This window comes from Xenia sp. Carnegie-2017, unplaced genomic scaffold (genome assembly GCF_021976095.1).
Source record: "Xenia sp. Carnegie-2017 unplaced genomic scaffold, XeniaSp_v1 HiC_scaffold_22, whole genome shotgun sequence".
NCBI lineage: Eukaryota > Metazoa > Cnidaria > Anthozoa > Malacalcyonacea > Xeniidae > Xenia > Xenia sp. Carnegie-2017.
The window spans coordinates 13,957,343-13,978,757 of NW_025813485.1; the positions used below are offsets into that span (position 1 = coordinate 13,957,343).

Here is a 21,415-nt window from a genome sequence, read left to right on the forward strand (position 1 = left end):
TAGAGACATTCAAATTCAAGTGTTCAGGAGGGGGACAGATATTGAAACTGACAGTTAACAAGATGGCGGCTGTGAATGACAATATCTCTGATCAGGAGTTACGAGCGAAATTGAAGCAACATGGAATATCTATCGGGCCTATAACGCCATCAACAAAATATCTATACATCCGCAAGTTAAACAGAAAGATATCTGAGGATGGACGCTCACCAGTTGATAGTTCTGTGCGATCCAGAAAATCCATTTCACCAAAGCCAACTCGTAGACGTGTATCTGTTGGTAGACGGTCTGTTGACCCAACGCCATCCCCAGGAGCAAGACTTACAGGCTTTTCCAGCGACGAAGATGATTCCGTTAAGGTGCCTTTAGCAACGAGGCAAAAACGCAAATCTGACGGGTTCAAACGGAGTCCGAAAAAAGCGCTTTCACAATCAAGTCCTCCGCGGCATGACAATAGCTCTAGTTATGATAGTTATCAAAGACGAACGCAGTACGTCTCAACACCGAATCCAAAGCCTCTTCAAAATAGCGAAAATGGGGTTGTTGGTGGATATTCAAATGTTGAGCAAAAAAGCGAAAATAAACGTTCCTTTGCTCGTTTAAAAAATTTGTTTCTTAAAAAAACGATGGACGATAGCAAAAGATATTCAAATACTCCCGTCCCACAAGCTCAAATGGAAATGCCTTGTGACCTAGAAGTTGAGGAAGAAGCTGATGAAAATGATTATCGTTGTCTTTGGTATATGTTAATTTTCTTCACCCTTCTAACTTTGGCAATATTATTTTTATGGTATTGGCAAGCCTTTGGAATCATGAAGAAAAATGAAAGTTAGTATCCAAGCAATCTTTTGTATCTGATTATTTTTTGTTTGAAAATTTAAAAATATATATGAAAATTTTCAATCTCACAACAAGTTATATTGTTTAAGTAACCCCAGTCTGTTGGATTATTTTCATCATTGAATGATCAGTGAAGCCTGGTCCTCACTTGTGCCCTACTGAATAAACATGAGTGTCTTCAATTGCAGTATACTGCAATAAGCATTAACATAAGCATAAATAAGCATAAGAAGAATGGAGAGTATCTTATGCTCATGCTTATGTCACTAATTTATACAAGAAGTACAAGTGATGTTACATTTACATAAGTATTATGCAAGTATTACATACGTAGTGACCATAATGGCCAAGACCTTGTCAAACCTGTTTGCTTTGTGTGTGTCAAATGAAATTATTAAGCCCTCATTTACTAATTGTGTGGTCTTTGCTGAGAAAGATCAGACCAAAGTGTTTTTGTGCAGTTATGGTTTGTACTAAAACACAGAGGTGCGATATTTCTTGGTAAAGACTGAGCAAGCTAGGTTAAAAAAGATTTACGATATGCCTTTGTTAAAAGCTTTCCTTCTTCACTTGTCCTTGTTGTTGACTTTCACTATTTCCTTGCAGGTGTCGACTTTCACTATTTTTTTCATTAAAAAATAACTCATCAGAAATAGTTTAACTCACTTGCCTAGTGTTCTTTCTTTGACTTACGTTGTACATGTTTTTTTGTTCTTTATTTTTGTGCTTTCAAATTGTTGGCTGTTTGCTTTACAACATTTGTTTGAATTCATTTGTAGAATTATGTGCAATGGCCCAGCAAAAATGTTTCTTTTGAAATTTGAGACATTTGCCTGATAATAAGACAGTTTAAAACACTGCAGAATACTTCATTAGTCTGGTGTAGATAACAGGATTTCCTGGTGTGGATTTATTTGTTCATTTTGTTTATTGTGTGATTTTGTAGAACTGATGCTTTGTGGAAACTTGACAAATGAAAATGACAAGGTGTCCTGTGATGATATCACTTTGATGATTTGTCTACACAAATTCATTAACAACACATGTTAAAAAAATTGTTTGACTAATTTTCTGTTAGGCTACTGGTTGTCTGAGTGAGGTTGATGTTATAAAACATCTTATTGAAAAACTAAGTGTTGATTTGGCATATTCTTTAGGTTGGTGTTATTTTTGATATTATTAATTTAATGTGCTATGTAAGTGAAATAATCATATATCCTAAATCATAAATCTTACATTGAATATGGGTTTCCAATAAAGATTGTATTGTTCTTAGGCCTTTATAGATGTGGTTATTCTTCAAGTCCGGCCATAATGGGAAAGTGAAATTGACCAATTGGATTAGTAAACATTCAACAGCGGTAAGATCATCAAACAATGAAATAAACAATCCTTTGGCAACATCTTCATTTTCTGCTTTGATTTTTTGTAGGAAAATATAAATGCTACAGTACTTTTAAGTAAGATAATGGAGTTTCCACAATATGGAATAACGTAAGTTTACAATTGTAATGTTTTAGTAAAGAATAATGTGATTGTTTAAAATGATGTTGCTAATTAGCATAGCCCACTCAATCTTTTTCCTCCTGCTATGCAAATATTTTTGTATTCAATTGCTCAATGAGAACAAGAACAATATATTTCTAGAGAAATGAATAATGGTAATCTTTCTGAATTTACATTTGGGGAGTAAATCTAGAAGCTGGCTATGCCATTAATGTTTCTTAGTGCTAATATCCAATTATAGAAACATTTTCATTAGTGTTTTTATCCATGTGTAGTATGTTAACAGTGCAGACATATTTTTGAAAGTTATATTTTAAACATATCTCTTTGAAAGCCATTTATGATACATATATGAAATCAAACTCAGTTCAACTGTGTATATTTCTTATAATGATATATCTAGGTGCTGTGATGAAAATGGAATTGCAAATAAATCTACAGATGGAATTTGTGAGAATTTAATTTCTGAACTTGCTCTGAAACCCTTGATGTGCAGAATAAAGGAAGCATTTTCTCGGGTTTTTTTTATGCTGATTTTCATTTGCTGTGGTAACTATTGAAACGTTTTGTTTTCTATAGAAATTCTTACTCTGTAGAATAGGGAGTTGGATGAGGATTCATGTTCTGTATCATAGGAAATCTGAAAGAGATTCTCAAAAGACGATTATTTTTCGGATTAAATCTATTTCTTTTTATTGACTACGTAAACTTTGTATTGAAGATTATGTTATTGATATTGGTATCTAGCTTGAGCTAATTTATTAGAATTTAACCATTAATCCATCCTTTTCACTACAAGGTCTTTTGTTTTGTTCACAGTCATAGTTACCGCAATCTGCATTTACTTTGCTGTCAAATGTCGGTGGATGCGAAGAGAAAGGCAAACACGGCGAATGTTTGAGCTTGTTGACAAAATTTTAGGTAAAAAATTTGCAATGTCTTTCACAAGAATGCTTGCAAGAGGTGTGTGTAATTATGGTACTCTTAAGGCCCGTTCACGCGATCCGATTTGTCGAATCCGATTTTTAAGTGACAGTCGGATCCGTCTGTCTGAAAAATCGGATGGAAATAGTCAAATAGAACTTGCTCTATTTTTCTCCGACGAGATCAAAGGAAGCCGACTAGCAAAATTACATAGATTTGAAACGAGAACAAAAATACGAAAAATATATCGATAAATGTACTGGATAGCACAAATGGCTGCTCACACGACTTTAAATATCTAAACGAATAGAAAAATTAAACAAAATTATCGGACCGTCTGAACAAGCAACCTGAAGTCGGAACCGAAACAAATCGGATCGTGTGAAGGAGCCTTTAGTATGCTGGGTGGTTGACCCCGTTTATACTGATAGATTTGTATGTATTGGATTGTATGTCTTATCTTGATGGGATATCTAATGCATGTTTAGAAGTGTTAAAAAACCATCACAATGAATGTCAACAAAATAAAGAACTAAGTCCTTACTTGGCGATTCTTCACGTCCGAGATATGTTGATCAAACCCTCTGAAAGGTCTGTAAAATAAATAAAAAATCTGAATATAATGTGTACTAGTGTATCTAATCCCTAGTTACACCTTTTTATCCATTCATGAACCATAAAGAACCTTTATTAAACTCATAATTTTTGTCTTGTGATGTTTTATTTACGTCTGGGTTTTCAAAAATTTTTCTAAACTTCGAAGACCGACCGTTAGATTTTGTGCACGGCAAATCATAGGCATATTAAAAAGTACATAAATGGTTCAATATGAAATGACTTATTTGTTAGTCTCGTAGCCAGGCCGACTTTTTACTCTCCTTAGGCAAATATGTTTGTGTTCACTTAACGTGAGAACAATAGAATTCTAAATTCTATTGGCAATCCTTTAGAATTTACATTGTGAGGGTAAATATGCAGGATAGCTGCACCACTGGCGTCTTGTAGACAATATTTGGTGTATCTTGCAGGGAGGCTTTGAAATCAGCTTGGGATGATGCTGTGAAGTTTCTTAGTGCGAAGGAATCTCGTGTTCGTGTCGAGACTCAAAGAATTGCTGGTGAAGATTTTGAAGTATGGCGTTTGTTACATCACACTACTCCCGTGACTCCATATTCTTCTTCGGTAAGAACGTATCTTTAGAAATATCGTTCCAGTTGACATTGCAATACTTTTTTCTGCATTTTACCTATACTTTTGTTTTGTTTTAGGGCTCAAGTGCGAAACAAGGTAAATGGTGGCAAGGAACAGGTAATTGTTGTTTATATTTGTTGTACAAATGTTCCTCATACAACAGCAACTTGTATAGCTATCTTCACGGCATGACTCGTATCATTGAGGGGACATCGAGCTAGTAACGAAAGCTTAGTTGCATACTTGTTAATGCAATCAGATCAATCGATTCTTAACTTTCAATTTCGTCATTTAGCATTTGAAAACTTTTCGACCGCTGTTAACCCTCCGTTGATAAGTCCGACGCCATGTTTGAAAATAAGGAATATGTTTGAACCAGTCATGTAAGTTTGGCTTTGATTTGATTTGTTACCATTATATATTACTTTCAAAATATTAATTCTAAATCAATATGGCTCAGGGAAACTCGTGAAAGTTGGCATGTGTTTATTGAAGATGCTATTTTGGAAAAATGCATTGAAAAGGGTGCAGCTATTGTTCATATATCAGTTGATAAAACGTCAAATGAGGTTGGTTATTTTATTAAGCAGAAAAATTCTTTACTTCCATTTTTAATGAATTACGTAAATACAATTTGGTCGTAGGGATGTGTTTATGTAAAATGCGCAAACCACCACTCTTCTGGGGCTGCTTTTCGTGCAATTCATGGTTGTTGGTTTGATGGTGCGTTCTTTTTATTTATCTAACATTAAAGAGCTTCAGATTCGTGTTACAGTCAGTGGTTATGTATCCTGTAATCTTCACTGTAGGTCGTTTGGTAACTGTGAAGTTCCTCACACTAAAACGATACCATCAACGATTTCCCTCTGCAATACATGCTGAAGAACATTTGAAACCCAGTGGAACATCGACCAGCACCATACCGAGATTTAAGTCCGCCCCTGTCAATGAGTCTGACTCGGATTCTGACTCCTGAATCAACGTTCTGTATTTTGTATGGGCTGTTGTTCTTGGAATACAGAGGACACATCTGTTTCACAAGGGACAGAATCTTATCATTTTACTACGGGAGAAGACTGTGTTTAAAAGAGATATTTACATAAAATTGTTTAAATTTCGTAAATATATATTCTGTTATCAGATTCTTGCTAAGAGATTGTGTATTATTTGTACATTCTAATCTGCCCTTTTTAACACAATGTAATTTGATGGGAAAATCGTAGCAACCCATACCTTGTGAAAATAGGCAAATAGAAAGACAGTTATTGTTTTGATTACTTCATTATCTATCTACGTGTAAATTGAGCATTTATTTTATTAATTAAGGATTATAAAAGTTTATCGGTTTTCGTTGTCGTTTTTAATGCAAAGTTGCTGGGCTCAAAGCTCTGTAATTTTCTTTTTCTCAGCAGTATAGAATCATTCATGTTTTTAGCGCAGATTTTGTAAAAAAAATCGTGAAATTTGGGATATAAATCGTGAGTACGTGAGGAAAAAAACGTGAAATTTGGGATATAAATCGTGTGAACGTGAGAAAGCCAGAAAATCGCGCGTGTCACGATTAACTTTTCAGTGTTGGTCGTGTTGGCAGGTCTGCAAAAAATGTTAATGTGAACTTGCAAACTTGGCAAACTCAAATTATTCAATGAATTGCGATGTATTGGAACTCTTTTAACTTTTTATTAACAGTCAGAAAAATTTTATTTAAAAAATCAATTTTAGTTGTTACAAAAAAATTGACGTGATCATTTTAATGTCGACATCATCAGCAAGCTGTGTATTGAAAATGCCGTCTTGATTAAATTATCATGAAAAGCGTTGTTTACAAAAAACTTTGTAGATTGTCTTTGAAAGAAACATTTCGATTCCTTGTAGCAAACTTCGGTGCAGCCGGCTGTCTGTCCTCGGTGCCCTCCCACCATCCCTTCCCCCCTTACCCCTCCCCCTTCCCTCGTTTTTTAACATTACAAAATGTCGGAGTCAGAGCCAGGTCGGAGCTCCTCGTAATGCCATATTTTGGTTGTTGCGTAATAAATTCTTCATAATCGTAGGGCAACACAAAAGGGATAACTGAAAACGAGTGAGTGAAATAAGCTTGATTATGATTCATGCACCGTCTCTGCAATAACTATCTAAAGAATTGGAGTTGCCTTCAGTTAATTTCCAGTATCGAAAAATATTTTGGTTTGAGAAAGACACAATTTCCATGGCCTAGACGAAGTTTAATTTCGAACGACATGACTACTTTGGAATCTCTGAAATTTGATAATGTAGCTCTGCAGTCCTTGCCTTTAGATCCTGTAAAGGAAAATTTTGTTCGTCAAGTCCCAAATGCATGTTTTTCTCTTGTGGAACCAACAGCCATCAAGGATCCTGAAATGGTTGCCTACTCAAAAGTGCATTGAGTTTGATTGATTTAGATGAGGATCAGGCGAAAAGACCAGAATTCATTGATTTCTTTAGTGGTAACAAAAAGTTTCCTGGATCGCAAACTGCAGCTCATTGTTATTGTGGTCATCAATTTGGTAGTTTTGCAGGACAACTTGGTGATGGTGCAGCTATGTATGTATTGCATTTACTATTCTTTGTATATTTATATTGACTTTAAAATATATACAGCTGTATATAGTCTAACTTTACATTGAATATTGATAAGAATATGGCTAAACACTTTTTATTATGCTGAGCATAATTTTGCTGTGAAATGACTGCCAATGACTAAGGTGTAGTCAGCTTGATGATTGGGGAAGAGTATATTTATCTATTCATCTTCTGCCCTTTTAAGTTCCTCTGAAATCAATTGTTTTCTGTGCAGTGTGCGAATTAACGGTGTGCAATGTGCAATTTGCACATCGTTTTAGCTAAAATGAAAACAATTGCACATCACTTTTTCAAACGATGTGCAAAAAACTTCTATTCAAACGATAGACGAAAAACACTGTCGTGAATCATATGAATTTGTTCACGTTTAAAAATATTAATCTAACAATTAGCGCTATATAATAATTAACGTAATATCGATTTGATTATGCCTCTAAAGAAACACTTTTGTCAAAAAAAATTGCATGTCGTTTTTTCTGAACTAACTCGCACAGTGTTTCTGTGGATTGTAACATTCATATATAAATTATTGCCCCACTTCCCAAATTATCATGGCTAGCTACAGCATTTCTAATGACAAATTTATATAAAAATAAGAGTCTGGGAATAGATTTCAAATTCAAACTGCAGGCAAAATCATAAGAGGACTTACTTTGAGGTCCCAGTTATTGCATACTTTATACTTTGAGTGTAATGTAGTTTACCTTTTCTGACTAGATCTTTGGGGGAAGTTGTAAATAAGTCTGAGAAAAGATGGGAAATGCAATTGAAAGGAGCTGGCAAAACACCATTCTCAAGAAGTGCTGATGGCAGAAAAGTCCTCAGATCAAGTATTCGTGAATTTTTATGCAGTGAGGTGAAATAACTTGAAACAGATCAAACATATGCAGAATAATACATACAGTATGCTAGGAATTTTTAATGATGGTTGCTTTGAAAGAATGATGTAGATTGTTTACATGTGACATTGAAGCGGCCATATTGGAGGGCTTCATCAAAGCGCCAATGCTTAACACAGCATGAAATTAACATATATTCTTTTCACTACATCTTTTCATTCTTTTCACAACATAGATTCTTTTCATGACAAGTGATGCAAACACTGTATAATATTTATCGTAATTCCATTATATTTCAGGCAATGTACCATCTTGGCATTCCCACAACTAGAGGTAAAAGCATCAAAAAATAACTTTTGAGGTCTTTGCATTGAGTTACCTCTAACTGACATATCTCACTTTTCTCATCCTAGCTGGATGCTGCATAACATCAGACTCAAAGGTTATCAGGGATATATATTACAATGGAAATCCAATTTATGAGAAGTGCACAGTGGTACTCAGACTTTCCCCATCTTTTATCAGGTATTTTGTATTTATACATCCATGGTTATGAAAAAGTTGCTACAAAACATGTTCACCAGTGCTTGGTTGGGCTGCCATGTCATAGTTGTGTGAATATTTTTTTAGTGTATTTTGTAATAGGTTTTCCTATATATAGTGAAATTTCATGTCTAGAAGCATTTAATCATGACTGTCATTTATTTTATTAATTATCAAATATCTAGATTTGGATCTTTTGAAATTGTGAAACATCTCGATCCATTAACTGGTCGACGAGGGCCCAGTGCTGGAAATAAAAAGATTTTGATTCAATTGTTGGACTATGTTATTAAGACATTTTATCCTCATGTATGTTCAGCTTTGTTTCTTAATTCTTTTTAATGTCGGACTCAATCTGGGGGTTGCAACCAGGGGAGGGGTGGTTGTGCCTCAAAATTGTTCTTCTATCTGTAATTTTTCACAAAATTTCAATGCATTATTTATAACTATGACCAAGACACACTCATTTTGTCAGCAAATTTTGTGGCACGACCCCCTCAAAAACATAGACTTTGCTACGCTCCTGAACTCAATGATAAATTTTCAAAATTTGATTACTGTTAATTTCCAAAAATGCTTAAGTGACCTTATTGATTTTCATGCAATTTTTTGATATTTATTAAATTATAGATTGAAATTGACTACGATAATAATGCTGAGGAGCGTTACCTTGCATTTTACAAAGAAGTTATCATAAGAACTGCTCAACTTGTTGCTGAATGGCAGTGTGTTGGATTTTGTCATGGGTAAGCCAAAGCAAGAGGATCTTCGTCATGATCTGATCATTGTAGATTCCTTGCTTCCCAAATTACATAGTTGTGGTCAGTTACAGCAATTTTTTTCATTCTTAGAGTTTTAAATACAGACAATATGAGCATTCTTGGTTTAACTATTGATTATGGTCCATTTGGATTCATGGATCATTTCAACGCCGATTTTGTTTGCAATATGAGTGGTATGTTGAATCATTTATTGTCATATGTTAGCCTCAAAGATGTATCATTCAGTGACATTGCTTTACATATTTTTAGATGAAATGGGAAGATACAGTTTCAAGGCTCAACCTGAAATATGCAAATGGAACTTAATGAAATTAGCCGAGGCCCTGGCTGATGTTTTACCACTGAACAAGTCACGATCTCTTCTTGACGATACGTAAGTTACAAACTGGGAACGACTGAATGAAATTGAGAAAGCAATAGTTACTGGAAACACTAGCGTAACTAAAAACCATGACCAGCCGACAATTTAAAGAAGTATAATATAAAACAAATTCCGAAGAAGGAGAAGTAAACTGTAAATTTTCGACTTTATTTCAAAGTCATCCTCAGACAGAATGATATATAAAACCATATATCATTCTGTCTGAGGATGACTTTGAAATAAAGTCGAAAATTTACAGTTTACTTCTCGTCTTGTTTTGATTCATATTTTGCAATCTCAAGATGTCTTGTTTCTTCGGAATTTGTTTTATATTATACTAGCGCAACTAGTCCGCTCAGTGTTCCTGCTCAGTGGTCTTGCTGTTTGTGTTTACTCACATTGAATACAATGGATTTTTATAGAAATGAGTAATGATAATGTTTTGAATTTTACATGGCAGAATCAAAATTTGCTGGCTGGCTACGTTACTTGTGATAATTTTAAACATTGATCTAATTTTGCATTCCATTAGTCACAAATAAATCTCTCTCCATTTGTTTCAAAAATAGCGGATAGCTCTATTCGTCCTCTGGACTCAGTTTTGACTTTTCGACCTTTTCAAATTACTATTCAACTATTGAAATTGTCAGTCGTGTGTTTATACGTAAACTCAATTTTCTTGTTTATTTGTAGGTATGATGAGGAGTTTAATGCCTATTATCATAGAAAGATGCGTAAAAAAGTAAGTGTTACTGTCGTAAAGTGTTAGTAGATCATTTTTAACAAACAACTTCACTTGTTGATTTCCTGATGGTAAAAGTCATGTGGCAAAACTTTGTTTTTAATAGTTTGCTAGAACCAGTCGAACCAAAGTTTTTTGATCATATTTTATCGTAGCTGCATAAGTACTGAACGTTTTGAAATAAACCGTCATTTTATTCGCGAAAAACGTGATGTCTGCATTGGTATTTGTTATTTGTAAAGGAAAAATTATTTAATCAATTTCTACTTGCATAGGTTTGGGCTAGGGGTTTGGGTGTACGTAAATATTTTTGTTCGTTTACAACATTTCAATGCAATACAACTTGCCATTTACAGTTGCTTATTCGTCATGTATTTGACGTCAGTTTCGCTAAAAGTTTAATTCGTTTCGATATCAGTATAATTGATTTTACAAAAATTTCCGAGCTTAGTATTTGATTATTTTTACTTTTTTAGCTTGGTTTATTGAGGAAAGAGATCGAAACTGATGGGTGAGAAATAGGCTTTTTATGTCCTATTTATAATATATGAAGAAATTACACTCTTTATCTCGATCATTGTGTCTGTTTTTGACATTAGGGTGTTGGTGAAGGATTTGTTACGAGTTATGGAAGAAACAGGTGTTGTTTTATACATTCATCTAAGTTTTACGAGTTATATTTTATGAAAATGAATTCTTACACACACAATCATTCATTTTCACTCACTCTTTCAATTTTTTACTCACACGCATCCATCATACTTGCCGGTCATGGTTGATTGCTAACCTAAATGCCCGACCTTAACAAGCGTTTGATATTGCGTAAGCCTTTTGATTTGTCATTCTCGCTTTTTGTTGTTCTTACCTGTCATTCAGTTTTTCAAATCAAATTTTGTTTACCGCTTGACTCACCTTGAGTTTGTCACTGTATCCTTCACATTCTTACCTTACGTCTTCGTTGTTCAACCACCAGACTCACTTCGAGTTCCTCTCTATCCTTCTTCTTCCATGCTTCTTCTTCTCCTCTCATCTCTATCCTTCTTCTCCCATGCTTCTCGCTTAAGTTTTCATTATTCAACCTCCTGAGTCATCTTGAGTTCCTCTCTATCCTTCTTCTTCCATGCTTCTCGCTTAAGTTTTCATTGTTCAACCTGCTGAGTCACATCAGTTCCTCAGTATTCTTAATGTCCTTCACATTCCTTGTACCTCATTCATTTTTCATTGTATGTCGCTCTTGCTCCAATAAGATTGCGAGATTTTCCCCATTGTTATTTTCAGGAGCGGATTTTACGAATGTCTTCAGATGTTTGTCAAAGATCACGGTTGATATTAACACGAAATGTAAGAGGTATGTTAACTGGCCACACTTGTACTTCAAATAACGGTCAGAAATACAACGTAACATCTTGTCAAACGATTTTACCGTGTCGTTGTAATGTAATGAAGAATATTTTAATGAAAACTCATCCATTAATAGGGATTATGATGAAGTGTTAAAGTATATTCTGACGCAGTGTCTTGAACCGTCTGATCTTCCAAGCAATCCTGGAATGTCTGAGTAAGATAAATTTTATTAACAATATTTTGTGAATATTGAACTGAAATCAGCTTTTGAGATTTCATTGTTCCAGTATTGACATTTTTACTGTTATTTTGAAATGCGCTTTGTGCAAAACCAACCTTTTTCATTCTGTTTTACGATTTTTAAACTGGTGATATGTCTTCTTTCCAGTGGGGGGCTATTTTATATTTTTGAGCGCAGATATCGCCAAAATATTAAAAGATGCTGGGGGAGTTCGAGCAAATTATGGATGCAGTGGGGGGGAAGTTGTTTCGAGTTGCTTCTTGGGTAGTAAAGTTAATTTTATGTTCTGTAAATGTTATTATCTTATTGACAACATTATTACTGATCATGGCCCTTGGCATTTGAATCTGGTTATACTATTGTGCTGTGAACCTAAATATTTTACCGGGGCCAATCGTTCCCATGGTCTGATTCATTTTCCCTTCTTATTTATTACTATTACAGCCTTAACAATTTCACTTATTTGCACAAAATTACATTTCTTGCTTTGCGTCGGTTTGGTTAAAACTTGTGTTTTCATGTTTATATAAAGTTTATAGGCAACAGCATGTTTTCTCGTGTAAATAAGAAGCGAAGTAATTAGGAAACCTTTCAAAAGTTCATTTTAGAAATTTATGAAAATCGTTCAATTTATAAATAGGCAACTTCAATTGTTATTGCTAATGATGAGAAGCAATCCTTCATTGGCGTCGCAGTTTCAGGGAAATACATGGATACAGGCTGAGAAAGAGAAGATGGAAAAAGCCCAAAAATTTCGAGTAATTTTATTGATTTTCTTGATGTAATTGTAGAATCGTTTTGGCTAATATGTTATTAAAATAAATTTATCGATAATGCAGTACCGTAGCCGCATATTTAGTCATGTTATGTTATTTTTTATTTCATTAACTACGTACAAAAACAATAGATTTCTCGGGGGCTGGCCATGCCATTTGGAATGCTTGTGTATTGACATTAAAAGTATTTATAAAATATACACTAAATATTGATAAATTGTTGCTGTTCTTGCAGGATATAACTCCTCAAGAGAAACGCAAGAGAGATGAGGGATTGTGGCTTGAGTGGATAGGAAAGTACAAGTAAATTTCGGATTTTTTTTACAAATTGGTTTTTGTATTTACATGATTTCTTGTTGAAGTTAGGTTTATGTCATGTTGTAGTTGTGCATGTTGTACATGTTCAGTGAAAACTTTCAAACCGTTGATATTTTTGACTTGCAACCATACTCTTGATAGTGCTGTGCAACCTCCGGTTTTTCGGCTTCGGTTCCGGCCTCTTTTCACTTCTGAAGGTGTATTGGTAAAATTTTTGTATGTGAAGTTAAATTTCCGCACTCCGACTTTCAATCATAAATTAGTATGTAATTAGAACGAAATCTAGCGTCACGATATGTCATGCATAAAGTGTTTTATTTTAATTTTAACCGATAGTTATTGTTCGTCGATACAAAGATGTTTTGATCGGACATGTGTACCAATGTCTGACAGTATTTTCACAATTTTGCAGCACAAGTAACTGCTGCCCGAGATGAGCTAACTCCGGCTCCGGCAGACAAAAATATCCGGAGCTCCGGCTTCCGTTTCTCCGGTGCATAGCAGTGACAGCACTAACTCCTGAGATTTACCGAGCATTGCAGCACGCCCCCACGTAAGCTAGTGCATGTCAAAAACTAAACTGATAAAATTCTTCTTTATCGCACCACCAACATGGTCGAATTGCAAGTCAAAACTTAAGATAAGGAGAAGTTTGTTTTTTGCGTGTTTGATTTCATTGTATGTCTGATGAACTAAATTTCCTTTTAGGGAGCGATTACAAAAGGAATTTTCAGAAGAACCTGGAGACATAAACGCGGTAAGTCTTATAGTTGCAGTTTAAGAACATGACATTAAACCTGATGTGGATTTGTCGTCCTTTAGTGCTCTTAGGGTTTTGTGTTCATCTTGTGTTAAGACTGATTTCCATTCAGGGCAAATTGTCGCGCGATCGACTTTTTGCGATCAGTTTCGTTTGAATTGTGTGCAGCAGTGTGAAACTGTTCTGGTCGAGAGTTACAATTGAAAAGAAAGTAATCTCAAAAAGTCGATCGCGCAACAATTTGCACTGAATGGAAATCATCCTTTAGGAGAAAGTTAGTTAATTCCGGAAGTTTATAATTATTAAGGCAATGTGTTTAAATGTGCTTTATATACAACCTGTTTCAGTTTAATGCTGCTAGAGTTGATGTTATGAATCAAAATAATCCTAGGTAAGTTTGCGGTGTGTATTTTTCGGATTTCATTGAAGACCTAATGAGATTTTGACTATGAAATATTGGTGAATTATTGTCTTCATAGAATTCGCTCCTCGATGTAATGCACCACTGATTTGGATATTTTTGATATTGTATAATATACTATTGATATTGAATAATTTTTAATAATATATGATTTTTAAAACACTGTTTTTTTCGCCACTTTCTTGTATAGATTCATACTTAGAAACTATATAGCTGAGAACGCTATCAAGGCTGCTGAAGAAGGCGACTACAGTTTAGTGAGTTGAAAATTATCGTTCTTTTATGGAAAATACTTGAACATGGAATTCTGTCCTCAAATTAATCAAAAAAGTGGGGAACACCTCTCTTGACGAGGTTGAAACCGTGAAATCATAAAAAATGTGACGTCATTATATGACATCACAGTCACATATGACTGAAATAAATCAAAGATGACAGAGAGAGTTGGTATTAACTAATATATCACAAGTCTTACAAGTCATAACTACCATTTGAATAGGATCTTTATTTTTGGAATAGACATACAAATTCTTACGGTGCTGGAACGTAACATTCTAGATGGAGAGCTCGACCCTTCTGGGTTCCTACATACTTTATACTTCTATAGCACTGGTTTTAATTGTTTGCTTTTACCTTAGAGTAATCACATTTCAATCTATTTTTGAATCTTTTGCGCAAATTCTGGAGTTCGGACCATTTAAAATACCATGAGTAATAAATATAAGATATAAATTTCGCCCGCAACAGAAAAATTGGGTTGCATTGCGTCAGAGAGTTAACAGATGAACAATTACAACTTGTCTCGAGTTAACGATATTCCCTTCATAGGTTAACCATGTGTTGTCAATCCTGGAATCACCTTACTCTGATAGTGTAAATTCAAAAGTTATTATGCAAGATAATGGTTCTGCATCAAGTATAGTGGAGAATGAAGGGAAATGTGACCCTATTCCTTTCACATTCGATGGTAAAGTTCCTCGTTGGGCTCATCAAATTCAGGTTTCCTGATCATCATAAACAACTTCTGATCGCACTGATTGCTAAAATGAACATGTTTTAGACTTTAAGGTACTCTTGAATTGTTTAAACTGATATAACATATAACTCTTTGATGGTGCTAATGTATGAAAATAGTGCCAGTGGAAGGGTTATATTCAATCAGTTCTGTTATCAAGAGTCTTTGAACTCTTCAAAATATCATCGCTATGCATTGCATGACATTGTAAGGTAAATATTTTGTGAGAAGGAAATTTGATTTTTCCTAGTGGAAGTACAGTAAGGTAAAAAAACTTGAAGCGTGTTTCATTTTCAAGACTCGTTCAGAAGTTGTTAAAATATGCTATGTCATTCCATTTTGATTCAGTGCAAATCGAACACTGTAATGAAGGCATTGGTTAAAGCGAAAGACGCCTTTGCTAGATGAAAAACGTTTGGTTGTAATTTTTATTTATTTTTCATATTTGTAAAACATTCTCAAAATTATTGCAAACTAATTCGTAATAAAATATGAGTTATGAATATATTTATATGTTAACAATTTAAAATACCGACATAAATGTGTATAAACCTGTTTGTGCATGAGTAGATATGTTCAAACCATAAAATACTTAGACTAATGAAATAAAGTGCCGAGGGCGCACGTGACCATACCCGGGAACGTTATCCTAACCGTCAAATTATCAACGACCAACTATTTGCGTAACTGCATTATCCCTGAAAGCATGGTAGCCGAGGAAATAAAAATCGCAATGGACTAATTCAACTTTTTGTCTTTCCAGTGATTGCACGCAAAAATATTTGCTTTGTATGTGAAAAAATAGGTCTGGCTTCGCTGCGGCCAAAGCGTATTCTTGGATTGAGACCAAACTCCAGGGAATTGTCCAACAATGTGGCTCGCCCACGAAGGCTGGTGCCCACAATAGCATTAATAAAATATTCTTTTGTATTTCACCACCAACATGGCGGTCATGACGTAACATGCAATCCTCCTATACATTGTTTTTAGTCAGAGAGGGAATAGAGAAATGAATGAAGCTATTTGTTTGTAAATTTTGATACTGAATTGTTTCACAATTGTGTATGAATTTGCTGTTCGAATACTTAATAGTTTAATTTTTGTCGGAATTGTTGATGGTTGATCATCGTTTTTCATAAATTAGTGACAATGAAAGAGCCGAAGCAAGAGAAAGACGTGTATCTGTTACCACTCAACTCTATACAGTTTGAAGATGAAATTAGCTAAGGCATGGAAGAGCAGGTCCCGTGATTTCTAAACAAGAGGGCGAAAGATTTACTTGTCTTTCAAGATGAATATTGATTTGGTAAACTTAACCTCAAAGTAATGTGGGTGTAATCGTGTTTAAATGGGGAAAAGTCTGCGATTGAACTTTTCCATTCACCAGAATTGAAAATAATTATTTAGGTATGGAAATACTAGACGAAAGCTGTTGGAGTACATGTTTAGTATAAGTCCTCCTTTGTTTTTGCTGTTTAGTTAAGGAAAAATTGTTGCTGTTATGCGTGTTTAACCTCATATGTCTGATGAACAACATTTTAGTTTGGGGAGCGATTACAAAAAGACTTTGCCGAAGAACCTGGAGACATGAGCGTGGTAAGCCTTAAATTTGCAATGTGACCACATGACATTAAATTATTCATAGGTTACAACGATCGCACTAGATTTTGTTAGATTTTAGGAGGTTTTGGAACTTTTTTAAATATTCCAGGGATGTTTAAGGATTTTTCGAGATTTTTCACGGGAGAGGGCGTTTATTGAACAGTTTTTGAGATTACTATCGATTTTTAAAAAAAATTTGAAGGATTTTTCCAGTTTGTTTTTTTAGGATGAAGGGGGCAAGGAGTCTCAGTGCTTTTTGAGAGTTCCATGGAACTTTTGAGATCTCTAGGAATTTTTCAGGGATTTTAAAGGATTTTAGAGGGCTCTTGAGATTTTTAAATAGTATGACGATGCATAACATAGAAAATGTAATAACAAAGCAGTAGTAAGGGACTGTTAATATGAAACGGGGCAGCTAGTTTGCCGGGGCAATTTGTATTCGCATTCATATGGCGAGATCACACTTCCTTCGAGCCGAGATGGTCAGCTCTTCAAATGAACGCAATTTCAAAAACATTGTAAAAAAATGTATGAGGCACTATCTCGGCAAAGCTACCTAGCCCGGGTAGCTATGAACAGGTCCTAAATATGGAAAGCAAGTAGCGTCAGAGTGTTAAGTTAACAATATATGCTAGCAAAAACTTGACATGGGGCTGAGCTTTGTGTAACCTGCATAGGTTATTCAATCGTTTGAACTAGACTTACTTCAGTGTAAAGATTGTAGAAAAGCTTTACTTTGGCTATGAGTATGCGCTATAATTGCTATTGTCTTTTAGAGGCTATAATGCATATAAAATGCGGTTGAAAAATTTCATGAGAACGATTGACAAAGATTTTGATGTTTCTGTTAAATATTTTGTGCTTGTATGTTCTCCGTGAAAAAATTTTCAGTTTTTCCCACCAGCCTGTATTGTCTTCCATGGAGATTAAGGTATAATACCCCAGTCTTTATATTCTCTTCGCTTACAAAATTCAGGTTTAAGACCTTCTTTGTGCCATTTTCCTTTCGATATTGCTACACACATATCGCACCAATGAATAAATTTACTTTCCCAATATTTTCCAATCACAGTGTCAGTAATATGGCCTAAACCTTTTGCTTTCCATTCCAGATATTTATTATATTCGATCTTGTTTTTCATTAGAAATTTAAGTCGGTCGGCCAATTCTTTCGGAGACTTAAAATCTCTGACATTAATGATGGCGTTTTTAAGATTTCCTGGCAAAAATTCATAAATTTGATCCGTGCTCATTACCACGGGTACTGCGCCAGCGTTAAATGCATGTTGAAATTGGTCATCAACAAAGTAATCAAAATCTTGGTTGAAGAAGACAATAACAAACTTGTATGATCTTTCTAGATTTTGTTTTACTTTTCTATAGTCATGCCCATAGCGCTCTATCAGACCATCTTTGTTGCGTAAACAAACGCCATAGGAATCTACATGAACATGTTTCATGAGATGTCTTAAATACGCCGTCCTCACAGGTTCACAGTTGGAAAAACAAGCCATTATTCTATCCGTTTTATTCTCAAACGGAATAGGTGGATTTAAATTGGGCTTTTTAAAAGGAGGAGTTGGGACATTTGCCTTTCTTGTCACCCTTTGGCCACACTCCAACAAATGCTGTCGGTGGACTTCCAAAAAACCTTCCCCAATACAAAAGAACAATTTTGTCAGATCTTAAGGGAGCAAATGTTGCATTTAATGCAGGGGTAAATGTTGTTTCAGGTTTGAAAGTAGACATTGTTACAGATTTGTGAGTAGATGTTACAGATTTGTGAGTAGATGTTACAGATTTGTGAGTAGATGTTACAGATTTGTGAGTAGATGTTACAGATTTGTGAGTAGATGTTACAGATTTGTGAGTAGATGTAACAGATTTGTGAGTAGATTTAACAGATTTGTGAGTAGACGTTTCAGATATAGGAGCAGATATTGACACGAACGTGCTTTTTTTAAGATAGATAATTGTCAAAATACCAACAACAATAAAACCACCAATGTATGGATCAGCGAAGTACATCTCTTAAGAGATGAAGTGGCCATATTTAAGTTAAGCGTTGTTCAACGTGTTCTTTAAAACCTAGATTCCAATAAATTGAAATAGAAAATGTAAATAACATGTTAGCAAGGTTATTAATGTAACAAGCTGTAATAATAGGAATATGAGATAATACCACTGAATTATACTGTGTTCAAAAATATTTTATCTCCATTATATGTTATTAACGTATGATAAGCACCCAGGATTTACCAGGGCTCTGGGATCTACTGCCAGGATCATTGGGCATAAATAAATTTGATTATTCCTGCAAATAATTCTCGATATCTGGAGGTAGACGACATAATCTAGAAATTATAGTTTCTAGTTTCTACAATTATGAACGCTATTAAAGCCTGGTTTCCACTATTGGTTTAACGCGACAAACGCGACAGCGATTAACTTTAATCGTAATAATCCCATATGAGAACGTGGTAATAATCGCAATAAACGGCGACCAACAATCGCGACAAACGCGATAAACTATCAAAAATTCTTGATATTTATTTGCGTTAATCGCCAAAATGACGTCATCTTGAATGAAAATTTAGGAATTTAAAATGGCGGATTCAATATGTGTTCAATCACTTAATCCAGAAACTATTAAATTTGATGAAAAGTTTTTTTTCTTAATTATAAATTCTTCCAGTGTTTCTTACATATTGCTGCTGCTAAGGCACAGAGCCTTCATTGCTATTTACGTAATGTTTCAATGCCTCTTTCATAGCAATAGCATTGCCAGTATAACGAGATCCTCCAGACGTCTAATCCACTGATATGTCTAATGTACAAATCAATGGTCTAATCGCGCAGCCATTGCGAATAAAAGTTAATCGCTGCCGAGCTTGTCGCGTTAAACCAATAGTGGAAACCAGGCTTAAAAGCCGGTTTTTAAAAAAAAATCAAACAGCAGCGATGTTTGTCACAGTTTCTAAAAACGATGTGAAAGCTTTTAAACGAAAAGGCTGCGGGAAACTTTAAAAAAGAAGCTGGCCTTGAGCATATTTACAAGATATTTTAACGAGACGAACTTGAATAAACCGTCTCACAAAAACAAATTAGCGTAGGTTTGAAAGACGCTTTATTAATATTGTTATGTTTTAATATTTCAGTTAAAAAAAGTGAATAATAAAACAATTATTGAATTCGATTTTCGCATGATATCAAGAATTATTCAGACCTCAATCAATGTTATCCGCCTCAGTTTCACTTTCATAATTGTTTAGTATATGAATATTGAGCAAGTATAACGATTTTTGTTAAAAGTTTGTCGATGAAAAAAGCATATTCATGATGTATACTCACATAAAATAATTATATTGAGTCATTATTAAACGTCACTAAGGTTTAATAAAAGTACTAAAAAGCTTACGGTACATCACCTTGAGAAGGGCCTCTTGCCGCTGAACTGCGAACTGCAACGTCACAGACGTACTCTCTGTTCAACGATAATCAAAGATAATGATAAAAGGGATAATATGACTCCTCATTTTATGTAACCATTAAAATTTTTTATGAAGCATAGGTTTGTGATCTAGTTATAAACCATATTTTTGGCATAAGTACTAAATCGTTTACAGTTTGTTTTGGAAAATAATTTTCTCGCGTCTGTGATGTGAAATAGTATGTCGTTCACTCAACCGAGAAATAAGCAATTACGTCAAGATATGACTTATATTTATTTGCATGATTTATGCGACTCTAGTTATTGTTTGGTAAGTTTCGACCAAGAGCCGAGCTCTTTTGTCTTTTCCCCATAGAATTTTTAAAAATATTATGTACCGATTATAACAAATGTTGAAGCTTCTAACAAGCGAATGATTAAAACATTGAAAGTGACCAGAACCAAAGAAAACATTACGGTTTTCATTGTATTTCCTGCTCATAGTTAGACTCGGTTTGTTATGTATTATGGTAATTTTGATATTTTTTAAATCCATATAGATAATGTCAGATATTATTTGTTATTTTGTATCAAAAGAAAGAAAGATGAAAATGCTTTGTGTTAACGCAAAAATACAGAGAACTTTCACAAGAGCGAACCACTCGAATGACGTCACGTCCGCCGTGATGTCTAGCCATACAGTGTAATGCATTGCGATCAGTGATTGTGATGTAGTAGTGTCAGTGTCTGGGATTTATTGAAATGTACTATGATACACCGTATTGTAATCACTGACCTGTATAGTAATTACCTAATTTAATAGAACTTAATGATTGTAATTTAATGAGTGCAGATCACGATAAGAAACGATGACGCACGCTGTTGTGTGACGTTATGTAATGCATGACAATCATTGACCCTGCTTCGTAAAAAAATATATCGTGTATGGTATAGAGCCGGATAAGCAATGCGAATACGAATACGGCAACGGTGAGTCAAGTGTCCTGTTATACGCTAAACGAGATAAAATTAATGTTGTTGATCACTCAGGCAATTTTAGTATTCATTTTATTGAAATTACGTTGTTTTCGGTACATATATTTGAATTCCAGACATAAAAATTAAACAGACGTTTCGAAAGGTTCTACTTTGTTGTGATTATGCGCTCTCCCTTAAACC

The 21,415-nt window shown here is 34.5% G+C and overlaps 3 protein-coding genes across 3 annotated transcripts; 2 read left to right on the forward strand and 1 right to left on the reverse strand.

Annotated features, from left to right (window-relative positions):
- Positions 1-53: 53 nt before the first annotated feature.
- On the forward strand, positions 54-5,807 carry LOC124445172 (inner nuclear membrane protein Man1-like). The gene is made up of 14 exons (XM_046995878.1): positions 54-828; positions 1,787-1,827; positions 1,919-2,008; positions 2,127-2,201; positions 2,273-2,334; positions 2,750-2,895; positions 3,166-3,267; positions 3,759-3,861; positions 4,299-4,452; positions 4,539-4,578; positions 4,757-4,844; positions 4,922-5,030; positions 5,106-5,184; positions 5,271-5,807. Exons 1-14 carry the CDS (start codon positions 63-65, stop codon positions 5,435-5,437), a joined length of 2,022 nt encoding a protein of 673 aa, XP_046851834.1. The 5' UTR covers positions 54-62; the 3' UTR covers positions 5,438-5,807.
- A 633-nt stretch (positions 5,808-6,440) lies between these two features.
- Positions 6,441-16,643, forward strand: LOC124445534 (protein adenylyltransferase SelO, mitochondrial-like). The gene is given in 21 exon segments (XM_046996261.1): positions 6,441-6,855; positions 6,858-7,023; positions 7,780-7,918; positions 8,201-8,234; positions 8,315-8,426; positions 8,630-8,753; positions 9,075-9,190; positions 9,296-9,399; positions 9,476-9,599; positions 10,281-10,329; positions 10,806-10,840; positions 10,929-10,969; positions 11,608-11,677; positions 11,807-11,887; positions 12,555-12,672; positions 12,926-12,993; positions 13,717-13,765; positions 14,116-14,159; positions 14,380-14,446; positions 15,018-15,156; positions 16,349-16,643. Coding segments are annotated over 21 exon segments (2,049 nt in total). The 5' UTR covers positions 6,441-6,569; the 3' UTR covers positions 16,432-16,643.
- A 1,089-nt stretch (positions 16,644-17,732) lies between these two features.
- Positions 17,733-18,834, reverse strand: LOC124445173 (alpha-(1,3)-fucosyltransferase 10-like). Its single transcript, XM_046995879.1, has 2 exons — positions 18,792-18,834; positions 17,733-18,490 (listed from the first exon to the last, which is right to left on the reverse strand). Exons 1-2 carry the CDS (start codon positions 18,832-18,834, stop codon positions 17,733-17,735), a joined length of 801 nt encoding a protein of 266 aa, XP_046851835.1.
- Between the last annotated feature and the right edge of the window lie 2,581 nt (positions 18,835-21,415).